The sequence below is a fragment of the Cyprinus carpio genome, chromosome B2 (genome assembly GCF_018340385.1).
Source record: "Cyprinus carpio isolate SPL01 chromosome B2, ASM1834038v1, whole genome shotgun sequence".
Classification (NCBI taxonomy): domain Eukaryota; kingdom Metazoa; phylum Chordata; class Actinopteri; order Cypriniformes; family Cyprinidae; genus Cyprinus; species Cyprinus carpio.
The window spans coordinates 8,798,151-8,816,660 of NC_056598.1; the positions used below are offsets into that span (position 1 = coordinate 8,798,151).

The window sequence follows — 18,510 nt, forward strand, 5'->3', positions numbered from 1 at the left end:
TCCATTTTCAACTATTTAATATTATATTTTCTGTTTCAACAATGATGTTAACACACATACACACACAAAGGCCGTAAAGAAAGTGTCTGGGATTTTAAGATAAGTACCCTCATTTTTAAGTAGGCCTAAATCTTATTAGTTGATAGCCATACCACACACAGTAAAAAATGGGTTACTGCATTTTCTAAATATTAGACACTTTATGACAGCATGCATATTGAATTGCATTTTGTGAGAAAATAGGTAAAGCTTGAGCTTGCACTAAAAGTGAATACCCATAAACATGGATTTATGGATTAGTATACTATAAAATAGGCCTAAATCGGACTAGGTATACTAAAAAAAAAAAAAAAAAAAAAAAAATCTGTTTTGTATTAATGAACTCCTGGTAATCACCTCTTGTCCTAGTGAACAATCTTGAATAACTGACCCTATGGCGCTGGATATAGCTGCCCACTGCTCCGGGTGTGTGTTCACTTCTCACTGCTGTGTGTGTGCACTTGGATGGGTTAAATGCAGAGCACCAATTCTGAGTATGGGTTACCATACTTGGCAAATGTCACCACTTTCACTTTCACTATGGTACCCAACAAATAACCATTTCTGTATGGTAGATGTGTATATGTTTGTCTGTCTCTGTTATTACATCAGTGTAGCAATAGTCTGCACCTGGTCGAAGAATACAGCAGGAGATTGTTGAGGCTGAGATCAACTGAAAGGCTGCTGTGTTGCAGAGATGGGCAGCAGGAAGATGATGGCAGCATACTAAGCAATGAAGTGGAGCATTTTAGGGTTTGCTACCTAATTCTGAACTCTAAACCAAATACATATATATGCTATTTGTTGGGTACCATTGGGTCAGCTATTCAAGATTGTACACTAGGGCAAGAGGTGATTTTTCTGCTTTATATTACTTATAAAAAAGCTGTAAGTATACCTAGTTCTGAGACTTATTTTTATACTGCAACACATCTTTCTGTTCACCAGTGTTTTATTAAGCAAAGTCCCTTTAACCAAACAAATCTAAAATGTTTTTTATTATTTAAATTAGCATAAAAAGCATGAAAAAACAAAACCCTAAATTTCCATGTGATACAATCGAAAATCTCAAAAAGAAACTTTTTTTTTGATACAACACAATGATACAGTAAAGCCACTAATGCTTTCAAACAGATGAAAATAAGCACTTTATAAAAAATATATGTCTACATTGTAATGAACATAGTGTTTGCCATTCAGAACACAAGGACATTAATCTATCTGTATGTCACTTTACATCCACATCTTGTTCTGGGAGACCTTGGTTTTAACTTGGTCATTCACTTTATAGGTTCAGTGGGTGTGTTTACTTTTGGTAGGGAGTGTCTAAGGAAGTCATAGGAGGAAGGATCTACTAAAAAAAAAAAAATGCGTAACTACAGTACGCTGACAGATTTTCTTCCTTGTTTTGTAATTACAAAATCAAAGGGGAAAACAATGATCTCAGCTACAGAATACATAAACAACAAACAACTGCTGCATAACTAAAAGAAATGACCTTGTTTCCCTCCCCACCCCCCAATGTATTGGTCCTTCCAAACAACAGTGCCTTTGCCTATCCACAGTACGAGATACACTTCACAATTTCTCCCAGCAACCACAAGATGGTGTGCAACTCCATTTTTCTACAGCTAGGCATAAGCAGATGTTTTAGACTGAACCTCGGCAGAAAGGAAAGCCAATAAATGAAAAAGGGGCTTAATATTTGTGAGGCTGTGTTTGAAATGACAGGGACCACGCAAAAGCACATTGTTTGAACTTTTGAGACTCTTGGTGGACCCTGAATAAAGGTGATGGTTACTCTTGAGCTTCTTTGCCGGTCATTTTGTAGATCTCTGTAGGTCCATCCACATGCGTGATGGTGGTGGTCAACTGTATGTCTTCACCACTGTTTCCAGCTTGATCAGCTATATGGAAAAAGAGAACAGAGTAATATGTATCAGTGACTGATCAATACTTACACTAACATCATGATATGGTAGCAACAACAGGAAACATAAGTTTCAAGGTGACAACGTATACAACGTAAACAAAACATACCCCAAAATTTGTTGCAGCACAAGTCTGAACAAACATGGAAAACCATGTGTGATGCACTATAATTTTTCAATACTAAATTAAGATAAATAATATAATAAATATATAATACTTTTTACAATTATTATTTTTAATTTTAATACATTTTAAAATGCTGTGCAGCCATTACTCCAGTATTCAGTGTCATAAAATCCTTCAGAAAACATTCTAATATGCTGATTTGGAATAACAGAAATCTGTGTGTAACATTATAGATGTTGATGCAGCAATTTTTGATCAACTGAAGGCATCCTTGCTAAATAAAAAATAATAATATCTATAAATAAAGTAAATATTACTGCAAATTCAAACAGATTTTTGGCTCATATATTTCATCAAATGATAATAACAGGAGAATTTAGGAAGGATATGACCACTGACAATTTAAATGAGTTACTACCAATTTGTCTGTGACGTCAAGAAAATTTTAGACAGAGCTGAGACTGACACTTGTCAGCTCTTGGCATCATACACTTAAAAAAATTAATTAAAAAAAACTCATAAAACAAAGCCTGAAACAAAGAAAGTTTCAAGCATGACATCAAGATATTGATGGTTTTCATAAAAACATCACAAATTCACAGAAAGAAAAACCATAAAGAAAGTTTCAAGCATGACATCAAGATATTGATGGTTTTCATTAGACCAGCCCAAGCAGGAAGCCTGGCCTAGATTAGAGACAACGACTGCCGCCAAAGAGGCCCATTTCCCCAAAAGAGGGGAAAAAAACCAACTAGCCCCACCCTTTTCTGGCATCAAGATGTGCTCGTCTTAAAACAAGCTAAACATGAGGAGACATGGTGCTAAGTGAATGTCCTTACAGTGATGCAGGTACTGATTTCCTTGTGCTGCAGACATAAAACAGCATCGTCTGACTCTTTTGAGACATCTTTTTAAAAACGCATTCCAAGATCGATTTAGACAACCTGTGCATTTCGATATAGCACAATAAAAAAACCACATTCATTTCTCATGATTCATGGGAAAAACTGAGCAGTTTTGGGTGTGTCTCAAAATGTAGTCTCAGTCTGTCTGTAAAACAAATAATCCTAATGCTAACAATACAATGCTCTATAGGGGCAACATTTATGTAACATTCTGTGCCAAACCTCAAATTTGGCCTTCATGTATTTATAAGCTATTGATTGGAAGACAGCTTATCAATCAAATAACCATTTAGTGATTCACTATTTACATGAGGAACACAACCCTTGATATCCCCATCATAAGCACAGCATAATAAAACTTGTTTTAACAGTCATCAACAGGCCCTTGTATATGAACTCAGAAATTCTTTAACAGTGGAAATATTTGTATGCGATTTACAGCTGTCTAAACGGCTACCTCTGAAAAACAAATAATATAATATAATATATGATATAACATAACATAATATAACGTAACATAACATATAACATAACATAACATAACATATAACATAACATAACATAATATAACATAATATAATATAATTAAGGTAAAAAAAATTGCAAATGATACTAATAATGTCTATTACAACAATCATATTGTTAATAGATGTATTTTACCATTTGGCTCTTTCACAGCAAAATATCTTTTACAGAGTAAACGAATCACTAGCTATTGAATGCAGGGGGTCACCTCTGGCTATGGAGTCTGAACTAAATGTTGATGGTACTGTAGATTAGGCAAGTTTAGTACAAGTCAAATATTAATTTGACAAAATTTATTAAGGATTGTGATCAGTGTCCATAATGTTCATTACATGATGATTGGTGAGGTGCTTGTAGCTGGACCATCCTTGATGTTGGCTGATAAATGTTTATAATGCATAATGACCTATTATATGCAGTATGTCTGCATAGAAGCTTTTCCATTAGAGTTGCAGGTGTCATACAGATTATTTACAATTTTACTGTCCAGGTGTCTCACCGCTTGATTGCTCATCCCCATAACGCTTGTGAGACGGTGCATAGAGAAACATGAGGGCAAATACATAGAGGTTCCACATGCCATAGATTCCGGTGAAGAAGGCGCTGTTCACCTGAACCGTGTAGCCACCCCAGTGCCAGTGACCCTCATTCACCTGTTAACACACAACGAAAACCACACGAATTAATCAATCTACAATGACATATCATGTAGAAACTGATCTAGCTGACAACTAATCTATACCTGGCTAATGATGAAGAAGATGACAGTCATTGCAGCACATGCTAGTGTGACCAACATCAGGAATTGAAGCGGAAGATGAGGCCCTACATGAGAGAAAAAAAAATATTCAAGAAACAAGCATTTCATGGTTTCCACAAAAATATTATGCAGCACAAATGTTTTCAACACTGATAAGACCAAATGTGTCTTGCGCAGGTACTTTGATCTCCTGAGATACAGACATTGTATTTGAGTAAAATATAAAAGTAAACAGTTAAATAGAATAATCAAGTGTCAGAATATTAATAAATAAAAATGGACAAACAAATAATTTGCATTTCAACCTAAATTCAAGGTTATAGTAACGGAGTCAAACTGAACACGCAAGAACCACAAACCAACAAATCTTACCAACCATGAACATTTGAATGGTAGTGCATTTAAATATATCTAGCTGCAGCACTTAGGATGTTATAATTCGTAATAAATCGGCAGTCTGTATACGGTCATAAACTTCCTTTTTAGCAAATTTCTAAGCTTGTTTGTAAAAACTTCTTTTGGGTTTTCCGAAAGCTCATTAATCATACAAATGCTAACATCGTCTAGGTTACACTGTACCTCATAGTGCAGTCGACGAGCCTTTGTCATAGCAGGTAAAGACGACCTTTTCCCACTGATGTTTCTGAACACTTGGAACACCATGAAGCACAGGAACAGGAAGTAGAGACATGCGCAGATTCCTGCTACAATGATGAAAGCCATCTGCACCAGTCTCAGTTAAAGTGATAACTCAAAGCATATGAGTACACTATACCACAGAGAAGTATAGAAATCAGCAAATATGGTTGAGATATTTTTGTGTGGATCATGATTTACTTTAAAAGCCTTTAGTACATGTTTGGCATATAAGAAAGATGCATGATTATAATACATGAATGAACAGAGCAGGGATTTGACCATCAGTTGCCATTCTTTAAATTAACATCTGTACCAACATCTCACACTGTCAAAAGGATACCGCAAGTTCTGTCCCAACATCTGATGCCCAGATACTGTAGAAAGGGTTCTTCAGCTGTACTCCTCTATGAAGAAAACAAATACAATGCATTTTTATTAAGAAGAACACAGCAGTACTAAGGACTAAAGAACTCAAGTTAGATGGAAACCAAAGTGAGTTATTTCATGGCGAGAATGAGGATAGTTCAGCATTGGCTCACCTTTCACACATATCAAAAATGAATAGGCAGAAGGAGCCAAAGACAATGGGTCCAACCTGCTTCCAGTAAACAGAAAAACGGTTTCTCTCAGTCTGGTCTTGAGAAAAAAAAAAAAAAGCATTATAGTAATAAACTATATTACATTTTGAGTATGGCAATCAATTCAGTAGCTCTTTTTACTATAAGTTAGTTTAGTCTAGGTCTGCACCAAATAGTTTCCAAACACTCCCTTAGTATTCCATTATTTGGACAAACGGGAAAGTGGCTCTTACCATGAGATGTTCTCCACAGAAGACGATCCAGAAAGAAAGCAGCATTGCGTAGAAGATGCCCTGACGGATGTCACCAAACAGCAGCATCCAGGTCCAGTTGAAACCCACCGAGAACCATTCAACTGGCATATTGATGAATGTCATGGAGATTCCAAGAGCAAAGATAATTTAAAGAACACAAAGCGTACAGAGATATGATCATTATCAATATACCAGTAAAGATCACTTTTTTTAACCAACGTATGATAGAACCAAGTCAAAGTCACACAAATTTGACTCCATGTTGGCTTTCATTTTTTTTCTAGTGTTCACAAGCAAGCATGCTGGGACAAGCTAATTTGGTGAGACTGAGATGGGGTGAAGAATGTGACTTCAAACGCATGGATCGCATTCCAGCCTGCCCAGCCAGGGCAGAAAGAGACCATATTGTGTTGGAATGCCGGGAATGTTCCATGAGTTCAGCTCTGGTGAGGGTACGAAGGTGGATTTGCTTACTGGCAATGTGAACAAAGCAGCTTTTCAGCTACCAAAAAGTAAAATTGCAATATGAAAACACAAGACAGTCCACAAGAAAGAAAAGAAAAAAAATATTTTAAACCATTAGTTTAGAACAGAAGTTCTTAGAAATGTACTCATTGTATTCATTTTGGCTTCATGTGGTTTTATAGCATTATCACGAAAAGGTTGAAATAATAATAGATTTGACCATTTTAAGTTTTTAGATTTTTGGGGTCAATGGGGTCAGTGAGATTTTTGTTTTTTAAAAGAAAGAAATTGATACTGCTTTCAGCAAGGATACATTCAATTGAACTTGTCATTTAAAGAATCCTGAAACAAAGTATCAAGGTTTTCACAAAAATATTAGGCAGCACAAAATAAATATTCAAGACTGGAGTAATGGCTGCTAAAAATTCAGCTTTGTCTGGTATTTCACCATTATAATTTAATTAATTTAATTTTAATTGCTACATGCAATGTATTCAAGTCATTCATTGTATGTATGAAGTGCATTTATGTATTTTTGAAAGAGCTCTTAAACACGGTTAGCTGTGAATAGCAAAAATGCAAGATAACGCACATCCATGATGTCAACTAAAATAAGCTGCTCCCACAGTCTCTGCTGGTTCCACTGGCATGAAGCAGCATTCTGGCATCATTCCACTAAGAAAGCCATGTCACACATTTCTTAGCTCCCTCAGAAATGTAAAAAAGGATTCCAGTTCCCATCTTGTCACTCTAGTAAAAAAGCATGCTATGGAAAAGCTTTTACAACATGAAAAAATTATTACCCTTCCTGCAAGATGTGCAAAGTACAACTGCTTGAGAGCTTCCTGTCTGCTGGGACCTTTAGTGCAAAGGCAGTGTGTGTGAGAGATGGATGGTTGGTGCAAGTGCTTGGTTTGCAAGGAAGAAACTAAATGAAACTATGAAAAAGATTTCTTCAGGAAATATTAACAGAAAGAAATCCTTTTCATCAGGAAATATACATTTTTATTAATATTAGATCTTAGCCATCTGACTGAAATATTAGTGTCATATCAAACACTGTTCACAATGTAATATATTTCGTATAGAGAAATTGATAGTTAGATACATTCCTGTAGCTCAAACCGCTGAGCATGGCACTAGCAACAACAAGATCATGGGTTTGATTCTTAGGGAATGCACGAACAAATGAACTGATAAAATGCATAGTTAATTAACTTAATTGCAATTCAGGTTGCTTTGCATGCAAGAGTCTGTGCTATGCTTGAATGCAAAAAATAAAATAATAAAAATGTTTCACTATTTTGATTCCTTCATTAAATCTTAAGTGTTTTCAAAGTTGATTTCAGTGTTTTTTTAAGGCAAACACCACTATTAGTATTACTGTTACTCATTTCTCAGAATGGAACTTTTCTAAGACATTTTTTCCTGCAACTTTTCTGCATGCTGTAGACATAAATGTATCTAAAATGGTTCAGACATACACTGTCCCATAGAAATAAAGGAGAAGGAGGGTCCTGACTCTGAGCAATATTTCTAGACCAGAATATCGCAGAGACTTGGGGGAGGACTTATTTGACTTGGACCAGTAAGCAAGCGCCATAGCTATCAACCCAGAACACCCAAGCAACCACAGTAGTACTGTAAAAACAACTCATAACCCCTCTTTCTTATAAGCTTTTTCTTTCAACCAAATAGCAACACCCTGGCAACCCCCTTGGCCTTACAAAAAAAAAGTCATTAAAATAATGTTTCCTATGGTCAAAACAATATGGTCAAAGGATCTAAATTATCCTGCCTTTTTTATTCTATTGACCAGTAAACCAAAAAAAAAAAAAAAAAAACTGTTACCTTTTGGCCTACATTCACACTGTCAGTTGGAATGATAACTGCATTTACATTGTGATTCTCAAAATGGCCTATTCACACAACAGCTTACAATAGAGGCTCATATACTCCCTGTATAAACATGCAATTGAAGTCAAGTCCATATTATATTTGTGCCCACTATCTGTAATCATAGCAACAGCGACTAAAGTAAATGTCAAATATGGCAACTTCCAAAACTGCAAAGTTTGATCACATTTGACACAACAAAAGTTCAACTGAGGCTAAATTAATTCTGGAAAATCTTAAGATTTGGTGAGAATCTTAAGGCAGATTTATTCCTCAGTAAAGAGTGGAGCATTTGACGAGCATACCACAAAACTGATAGGACAGGATCTAAATTTTCAGATGACACTCTGCTCTTATCTGCTTTCTGTAAGTTACAGAAACCATAAACCGAAAAATGAAAACCCATGCTAGAAGTGACAAGTAGAAGTAGTCCAGTATAGTTCCGTTCACACAGCAGGGCTTTCCTTAAAACACAGATCTGAGTCCTGAAGGTTCACTGATGTGAGTTCAGCTATAGAATAGGATTGTCAATCCCATATTAACCAAACAGTCTGAACGTAACTCTATTAAGGACTCAAATACAGTAATAACAAACATATTCTCCTGTTGTGTGACTGTGGCCTTGATCTAGCAGACCAGTTTAAAAGAAGTGACAGAAACATAATCTTACTTTTCCAGCAGAACAGGTGGCCTGGTCATCTGGGTGATTCTCCTCCAGTACCAGATCATGATAATGAGGACGCTGGGAGTGAGGAACGTCTTCATGGCAAACCAAACCTTGGTGAAGCCACCATTTTGATGAATGCTCTGTCGAGTGACATCACAAGAAACACATTAAGAGCACTTAATTAATGGGTATGGTTGTTTGCTGAGAGCCTAATAAGAGGAGTAAGCCAAACAGAAGGGAAGATTAAGAAGTGATGCAATCCAGATATGTTCAGTCCACTGACATTTGTATAACCATTGCCCTGTCCAGAAGTGTGTGCCAATTATAACAAGCCGAGACTGGGCCATAATCCTCCCATGCAAACAAAGCTCAAACAAAACCGCTTGCATAACTCTGAGTAAACATGCATTCATGACTGTATTTAATCAGTCACAGCACACATTCTGTATTGTCTGAAGACTCACCACCAGACGAATGTCTTTGATTTCTCCAATCCCGATGTTGACTTTTTTGCGTTCATTAACAGGTAGTCGGATGTTGAGAAGATAGTACTTATGGGCCACACTGCCAACCTCCATAAAGGGCAATAGGTCACACTCATAGTAGCGCCCCTCGTTCTCATAAGTCTGACAATAAAAAGAGATTCTGGTGAGGTTTTGAACATTTTAAAAGAAAACTAAGCTGAATACTGAGCTTTTCAAGGTACAACAAACTTGTTCCCTATATAGCATTTACAGAGATTGAAGTCTCTGCCCTACCTTGAAAAATGGCCTTAACACTATCAGTAAGGGGTGTTTTTGGATTTGTTACGGGTCAAAAATAACTTGCATGCTTACCTTTGTGGCAGTGAAATTGCAGCTCAGTTTGCGATGCTCTGTTGAATGGGCCATCTCAGTCCACTCACTCAGAGTGCTGTCTCTGTAGGCCAGACCAACATCCATGGTGACCAAAGCTCCGTCTTCTACACGCCAACAAAGAACACACATAATTCAGTCTGATATACCAGAAAGACAATGCACTATAACCATTAACAGTTGCTGCATTTTAATAACTGCTATTTTCTTCTTAACTGCTTAACTTCTTTAAAACCTTTCTAAATAACCTTATTTGCTGACTGAATGCCGATTCTGATCTCCAGTCTTTATAAAAAAAACAAAAAAAAAAAAAAACAATTGGCTTGATTCCGATTCTTTAAGCATGAGACAAGAATGAATGAAAAAGTACATAAAAATGTTTTTGCTCTATTACAGGCTGAACTGACCTTAAAAAAATAGCTGTAGCCCTTTGGCATTGATCACAAACCAAACGAAGATGCCAGCTATATGAGAACCATGAGAAGCTATTTTTTATAGAGCTCACAAGTTAATTCCTGTTTACAGACTTTGCTATATTTCTACACATTACATTTTGGGAAATGACTGCAGTGCATTTTGTTTGTGAGTGTAAACAGGTGGGAAGAAACTGCATGTGTATCAGTATATTAGATCTGTGAACATCTTGTAAATTATGTTATCATAAGAAGTCATTCATATCATTCTACAGAAGTCTTAGAATAAAATGCATGAGTCCTACTGACCACTTTTTACTGTTAAAATTTTTAACCACCATTACTTTTTTCTGCCATTTGGATTCTGACAACACTCAAATTCATCTGTGTGTTTCACGGGGGGGGGGGGGGGGGGGGGGGAGTCACATAAGCACGCAAAACAGCACAAGAGTGAGTAAATGATCATTGCAGGTCATTTTTGTGTGAACTTATCTCTTCAAAACCTTGACATCTGGGAAAATAAATGAGCACCTGCTGACTGAAGAACAATATTGGATTTTATAGACAAGGCCAAATTGCATACATGTGAAATGACAGATTTACGACACCCCATAGCATTCTCATGAATAACTTGTCATCACAGTGTGGCTAAAATTAGCTCAAGGTAACCTGGGAGTCATTTTATCTATGGGCACCCTATTTGAGTCAATTATAACCTCAAACACACCTGTTTCAACACATCAGCAGGTATATATACACATATACACACACACATAAAAAACAAACAAAAAAAAAACAATAAAAAAAAAAAAATATGATCAAATTCACATTGACTCACAAAAAAAACAGGTTCAACTTTGCATGAGGGATTGTCAAAGTATTAGAGTCATGTGGTGTGAAACTCCTCAGCTTTGGGAAAGCAGGAGGTATCTGGGAAAGGGGCCGGTGGTTTAGATCGCTTTGCACAACCTTGTGAGTTCCACTTCACTTCTCTAAAGGATCCTTGTTGTGTTATGAAACAAGCTGGAGAGCACTAAAGAGAATTCCTGCACATGGAAGACTGAGCTTTATGGGGGGATGGGCAGGAGGAACAGAGAGGGAGAGAGCGGCAGACATTATTAGCCCAATCCTCTCTCCTCCAGTGTGTCTGCAGTGGCCCCCACCTACGAGCGGCTGTGCCAAAGAGCTTTGAATGTCAGCTTAGCACACACAAACATTCCGCCCGGGCGCAGCGCGCATCACCCCGACGACTAAGCCATTTCAACAGCTGTGTTATTGCTGGAGACCGGCCAAACTGTGCTGCTTGGGCCTGAGAGACGAGAAAGAGAGATCCAACGGCACTCCGCTGAATATGAGGCAGAGGGGCTGGTTATCCTGGTGATGGTCATGTGATCTATTAGAATAGCCTGAACTTTCGAGATATTTCCACTGTCACTTCCAGGGCTTGATCATGGCTCGCCGTTGCTTCATCAGGGCCAACCTTGGGCCAATGTGTGCCAACTGGGGCTAGAGTAGAGGAGTGGCTAAGAACAAAGGCAGAGTTTCTCCACATCTAGAGAGCATCAGTGCCGCGGATCATTTCATAAAGTTAACAGATAACACCAGTCCAGCATCAAAGACTTTTAAAAGAAGTTGAGCTAAAAACTCACTTTCAGACAGCAGCGAGTGTTTGAAACTTCAGTTTGAGATCCTGTGTGAATTATGATCACCATACAAGGCAAAAATAAGTATACATAAGCTATGCAAAAGACTATGCATGCTAGCCATTAACATTACCGTAGTAAACATGGTAAATGCGACAGCTTGAAGAAATCAGACATCAGCTTCTCATTCTCTATCACAATTGTGTATTTATTTAGTATTTTGTCTGTCATAAGTCTCATCTCGAGACTTTAGCTCAGCGTACGTCATAAAAAATATAATATTTTTTGTTCAGGAGCTCCCTCTGCTACTATTTTTAATGGAAAAAAATATAGAGCTGATCATTCTTTCGAAATGTGATGTATACTGTGACTACAAAGATGGTTTGAACAGTGACTACAACAGATGCTGTTGAAAGATGGATCAGTATCCTGTTTATTTGGACCAGCTGCTCCACTGAATCACAACCTGTAAGTATGATAAATAATAGATGTTTATATTTTCTATAGAGCTTTCAAAATACAGAACTATTGAAATAGGCGTGTCATTTCTGACACCACTGTACGCCGTAGACCAATCACAACAGACTAGGCCATCTGACCAATCAGAGCAGAGCAGGCTCACGAAAAGGAGGGTTTAGAGAGACTGAATCTTTGAACTGCTTCAAACTAATCGTTTGAGAATTGCTGGAAAATGAGGTGATATTAAATGCATGTTTTGAGAAAACAAAAGTGTTTTTTGACCTTGATCCAAAACAATATTAGGAACCGTAAAAATGGCATAATAGGGGCACTTTAAAACTAATGCGGTTGCTTTAACCAGAACAAGCGAGGTAAACATCTTTTTTATTATTTTTTTTTTTACTTATATATACTACTAGTGAGGAAAAATGGAGCAATCTAAAGAATTTAGACAAGGGTTATGATGGGTTTATGCCACAATATACTATATATATTACTGTTGAAAAGTTTTAATTAATTAAGTCTAATGTCTAATTATGCTAACCAAGGCTGCATTTATTCAACCAGAAAAACAGTCAAAAATAGTAATATTGCAAAATATTGTTACAATTTAAAAAAAAAACATATTCTAATGTAATTTTAGTTTACAGTAACCATCACGTTTACACAGCACACACAACACCTCTGCACTTACTGCAGATTACTCTCAACATGGGGACAGAAGAGCTGTCAGTCAATAAATGGAGAAAGAAATCAAGTGGTGTTGCTTGAAAAAAATCAATCAGATATTTTATAGTACTGTGTTACATTACTAGTTACTTGAAAAAAGTCATCTGATATAACTCATGTTACTTGTAATGTATTACCCCCAACACTGCCACTGTGCTAACTGTAATTAAGAAGTAACATGAACACACCTCTCTCTCACTGTGCAATATGTTCCTTTTTTATTGTGAAATGCTGAGTGCCAAATTAATTCCTGCTAGGACCTTATTAGTAAGACTGCTGACACTCTGTGAGGTCTTGCTCAGAGAACAGGATACACAGAAAAACAGCTGGCAGAAGATCACACAAGACTTACGGTAAACACATAACATCTGGTTGAGGATGATCTAGGAGAGCATGATCCAACTTGTGCTACAAAACCCTGAACTGTACAAAAATGGTTTATTCAAGTGCTGAATGCATAATTTGTAATGCAAAGAAAGATCTGCAGTAAAGGCACTTAAAGTGAAAACACTTTGCCAAACAAGTAAAAAAAACAAAATAAAAACACATTCTTTTTTTTTCCTACTTTATGCACAAGCACGAGCATCAGGGTGGGGTATATAACAACAAGACCATGGTAGCTTCCACACTAGCACTAGTTAATGTGTTAAGGAACCAAAAAAACTCCTCCTCCATTTCTCAAGGCTTGAATAGCCAGCAAAGGTGCTCCTGCTGCTAGAAGGAGCAGACGTTCCGATCACTTTCCCAGACTGCTCTAGCTCAACAATGGCTCTTCATTAGTGGCCAGTGTTATCCGCTTAATCCTGTCTTTGAAAGGGCAGACTTGGAGCCGTTCCAGATCCCCACCCTCCCACAGCCAGATGATTTTAAATGGCAACAGTACTATGCAGGTCCACACGGCCGGAACCCGTTAGGTTAAAACAAAGACGCATTAACTTGACAAATCAAGAAAAAGGAACTCGATTAAAATACAAAATGATGATGGAATGTAACAGTCTAATGAGATAAAACATTACTGGAGATATTTCTTTAATCTTTAAAATTTGATTTGTGTATCTTAATTGTGAAATGGCCAATCAAACCAGATGGGAGGACTACATTCCTATTTATTTTCCTCCAATTGTCTGTGTTAAAGCCTTGAGCAGTCCCCCCCTACCTGCGTGCTGACTTAATCCTCATTGAGGTCCTTCAGGCTCCAACCACAATAGTGAGAAAACAGGCCATCCATCATTGTTAGTCCTCTCACAGCATGTGAGAAATCCAATCTACTTTTGAGTGAATAGAATGGGAAATTCCTCTGGGTGTTCATGTGTCCCCTCCTACACTTTCGACACAATAGCGATGTTCGTATAAGCTAATAAACTATATAGTGATGTCATGTCTATGTTTTTTGGGGGGAGCATAGGAGGTGCACATTACAACCTCAAACACACTAAAACAAACACATACAATAACACACTTTTTTTTACTCACCAATCTGGTTTTGCATTCTGAAGGCAATGTCGAACTGGAGGATAACCAACATAAACTGGAACCAGGCACTCATCTCTCTGTTGGGCAGTGGAATGTGGACTGCAAACACAATGTTGTTGGCCTCGATTCTCTTGGCCATGGCCTCATCAAAGTCTCTTATCTTGCTGCACTGGTCAGGGCCCCATGGCATGAACCAGTTGGAGCCCTTGTGGTGGGTCTTCACAGTGTCCACACACTTGGTGGCCAGGTAGTGGACGGCAGTGGTGGGGCTCGGAGCTATAGAAATATATTTGAATATCAGTTTAAGAATAGCTTAGGAATAAAGAATAATAACGTATTGATTCATATATTTTGCACATAACATTGACAGAACATAAGCAAAATCTGTCATTTATTTTAAAGGAATACAAGAAATAGATTTTTTAAATCACAGAACATAGAATTTTACTTAGATATGTATAAAAATATTTTTTTATAAAGTTATATAAATTCTTACATAAATTAAAACAGCTATTTTTAAAAATTGAAAATCATACTTTAAAAAAACTAAAAATTTTGTGAAAAGAGCAGCAAAATATATTTTCCAGCAAGAATGCATTAAATTGATTTCAGCGACAGTAAAGACTTTTAGATAGTTAAATAGTTGTCATTCTTTGCTATTTGTATTCATTTAAATAATCTATAAAACCAGTTTTTAGCAATGATAATAATAATAAGCATATTCAAATGATTTCTAAAGGATCATGTAACACCGAAGACTGGAATAATGGCTTCTGAAAAATCAGTTGTGCCACCTCCAGAGAACAATTACATTTGGACATACTTTAAAACAGAAAACAATTTTAAATTGTACTAATATTTCATAACATTTCAGTTGTACTTTATTTTTATCAAATAAATGCAGCCTTGGTGAGCATAAGTGATTTCTTTTTTTTCTTTTTTTTTTTAAAAACACCTTACTGACCCCAAACTTTTGAATGGCATATATAAATGAAACTCAAATGTCTAGACAATGAATACAAGACTCAAAGTGACTCCCTTCTGACATATCCTTACTAAGAGGGGGTCATTAGCATGAGAAAGTATGAACAGGCTTCCTCCACCATTTAGAAGTATGAGTCAATAGAACCCTTCCTGGGTCATCAAGGACATCTAAAGCATGCAAATGACCAGGAAGCGCGAGATAATGAAAACCAGCCTATAGCTTGAGGACATTATTCAGGTTTATAGTCTCTATTCCAAGAGTGTTTATCAGTATTGTATTCAATATAATTGAGTAACAGCACCATTAAAAATGTTAATAATATCTAAAAAGCTTTTAATTGCTCAGCTCACATTTGCGTGGTACAAACCTGTTACGTTGAAATATACCAAGTAAACAAAATTAGCTGTACTAAACCTCTCTGAGTTAAATTATTCATTGACCCACAATCCTAGGAACAAACCCTCTTCAGAATACCACCACAAAATAATAGTCGCTTTTCGGCCCAATGACCTGATGCCATGTTTAAGATGTCCAATAACAGGGGAAGCAGTGCGCCTTTCTACTCAATTACCCTTGCTGCCACCAGCCACCGAACAAACACAAAGGAATCCTGCTTCATTAAATCAATCACAGGCAAGAATAGCCAAAGCAAGCTAATTTATCACCATTCATCCCACATTCTGCAGGAGACCAAGAAATGATTCCCTTCCTATTGAAATCAGAAGGAAGCCTGAGGTTGCAAAGAGGAAAAGTGGACGTGGATAAAACAGTCTTTCCAGGTGGTGTCAAATGAAACAAGCTACTTGGAAAAAAACACTAAAGTCTTAAGATAGAAGGGAATATTTAATTGCTTCTGTAACAAAAGGGCACAAAACAGCACTGGTGAGGTCGATGCAAACTGAGGAACGCCTGTGGGCACAGAGGAGGGGTTGTCTGTTCAAATGTAATGAGATCAAAGAAAAGTTCGAGAGATGCACCTCGTTTAACCCTTTATTTGCTGATGAGAAGTAGAAAGACTGAATTTAACAACAGAATACAAGACTGGTACAAGTTAACTGACTAAAATTAGCAAATAAAGTTTGTAATGTACAACACACTTCGTTGCTAACTTCATCTTTTGTTTGTCTATAAACATTTCTTAATGTACTACAGTTTTCTCAGAATTTTATTAGCGTGTCTGCTCTGCAATGGAAACATCAAGAACGGTCTTGGACATTAATTAAAAGTTGTTTAAAATTAAGCTAGTAAACAACGTAAATATTTAAGACACTTCACAATATTGTATTATAACTTCAAGTTGGTTTAAACAAGCCTTTCTCCGTTTAGTTTCTTATAGCATTTTTCAGGGACCGGGGACAAATGAGAGACATCAAGGCGCAGAAGTGGCGAGTAAAAATCAATGTCGCGTCTGTCTGATCTGCTCTCAAACTTACAGGCGGAACGCTGAAAGCAACAGCACAAAGACTGCACCAGTCGACGAGGTGAAAATAAGCGCCCATCTTTGACACTACTGTAACAAAGCCATTCCGCAACTTTTCACTCCGTCCTAGAACGCAAAGAAGACTCTCTTTTTTGCTAAAAACCACCTAATGTTGCACACCAGAACGAATGGAAACATAATGTGTAGTAAAAGCCAACAAAGCCTGAACTATCAAATCTAGGCGGATTTGTAAAAGTAGCTACTCACCAATCAGTCCTCCGACCATAAAGGAGAACGCCTGGAATAGAAGGAGAATTACTCCCACAATCACCAACTTTTTGGTGCTCATATTCTCAATAATTGCTCCAGCCATTTTCAAAGTATCTCTGTTGTTTGGATTGAATGCAAAGAAACGAAAGTCACGGCATCCAGGTGGACCAGTGCGCTGTCCGAGATTGAGAGCGCGACACTGGCTGTGTCTCAAACCCTGGTGAACTGCCTGTGTTTGTTGCGCTCTTCCTAGGGAACTATAGGGAAAAGGGAATGACCACGTGACCCACCCTGCATCAGGAACGCAGACGAGAAGAATGCACGTGACGTCACACCGGACTCTGCCAGATGCACAAAACTTCAAGCTTTTTATTTGGCCTTTTAATACAAAACTTATTTGTCATTTTATTCTTAACTAAGATATTCTCAACAAATCATGAAATAATAATATTAATAATACATTACTAATACCAATATATTATTATTATTATCATTTTATTTTTAAGAACGATTTTTCACGTTTAAAAACTGCAAAGCTGCAACAGAAAATTTTCTTTTTTCCATACTTTTTACATTCACTGGCAAGCTTTTAGCTATGTGGCTAAAATTATGCTATTCTATAAATTTTTCAGATTGTGCTGGAGGCAACAGAGAGTCTGAGAGTCTCCCCAGCTGGCATGCAAAATGTGACAATAGGACAAACCTGCTTCATTTTAGCCTTGTGTTGCTGTTCCAGCTGTAGGTATTAACTTACTAAATCTGAGGTACCAAGCAATGATAAATACAACATTACAATATAGAATTGTGAAATGTAGAAGAGTGCTTCCTTATGTAGGCTATCACCATGTGTACAATTTTGAAATCACACGAAAACATCCAAAAACCTTCTCTGATCTAAACATGAAGGTTAATCACAGTTTTCCAGAATATTACTGAAGACAAAGCATTGCTTTCTTTTTCTAGCCCTGCCCATTACCAGTTCTGAGTTTTTGGTCAGCAGCTATGTTAAGTTAAGCAATGTATCATTTCCCCTGGCAGGAGCAGGCTGCTGCACGAACACATTTTCACATCTGGAAAAAAAAAAGAAGAGCTGCAGATCTCAAGGGAATGACACAGGATGGCCTCAGTACAGGAGAGTCATCATACTCTCAGCTGTTTCTCTTCATTCATTCAAAATTAATTTAAAACCTGATTTTGCATCATATCATGATGGTGATGTCAGGCAAGCTTGGTTTGTGGTAAATGTAACACTCTAGAGATACTAGGTTGTCTAGAGAAAGCAGGGAGCTTCATAGCAAAGGAGACCAGTGGTGTTGTGTGATCTAGTTTTGTTAGACTTGAATAACACACCCATGACTCAATCCCAGTGATCCTGTTTAAAGTCTAAGTGAGGAGGAGTACAACAGATAAGATAGTCTTCACTGTCACATTATCCATCAGAAATCCTTTTAATATGTTGATTTGGTGGTCAAGAAACA

General features: G+C 37.1%; 1 protein-coding gene across 1 annotated transcript; it reads right to left on the minus strand.

The window, feature by feature from the left end:
• Nucleotides 1-1,022: 1,022 nt before the first annotated feature.
• On the minus strand, nt 1,023-17,295 carry wls (Wnt ligand secretion mediator). Its single transcript, XM_042719264.1, is given in 13 exon segments — nt 1,023-1,946; nt 4,027-4,180; nt 4,270-4,334; nt 4,337-4,352; nt 4,867-5,010; nt 5,267-5,330; nt 5,466-5,563; nt 5,738-5,905; nt 8,789-8,926; nt 9,251-9,412; nt 9,623-9,747; nt 14,358-14,633; nt 17,030-17,295. Coding segments are annotated over 13 exon segments (1,626 nt in total). The 5' UTR covers nt 17,136-17,295; the 3' UTR covers nt 1,023-1,836.
• Between the last annotated feature and the right edge of the window lie 1,215 nt (nt 17,296-18,510).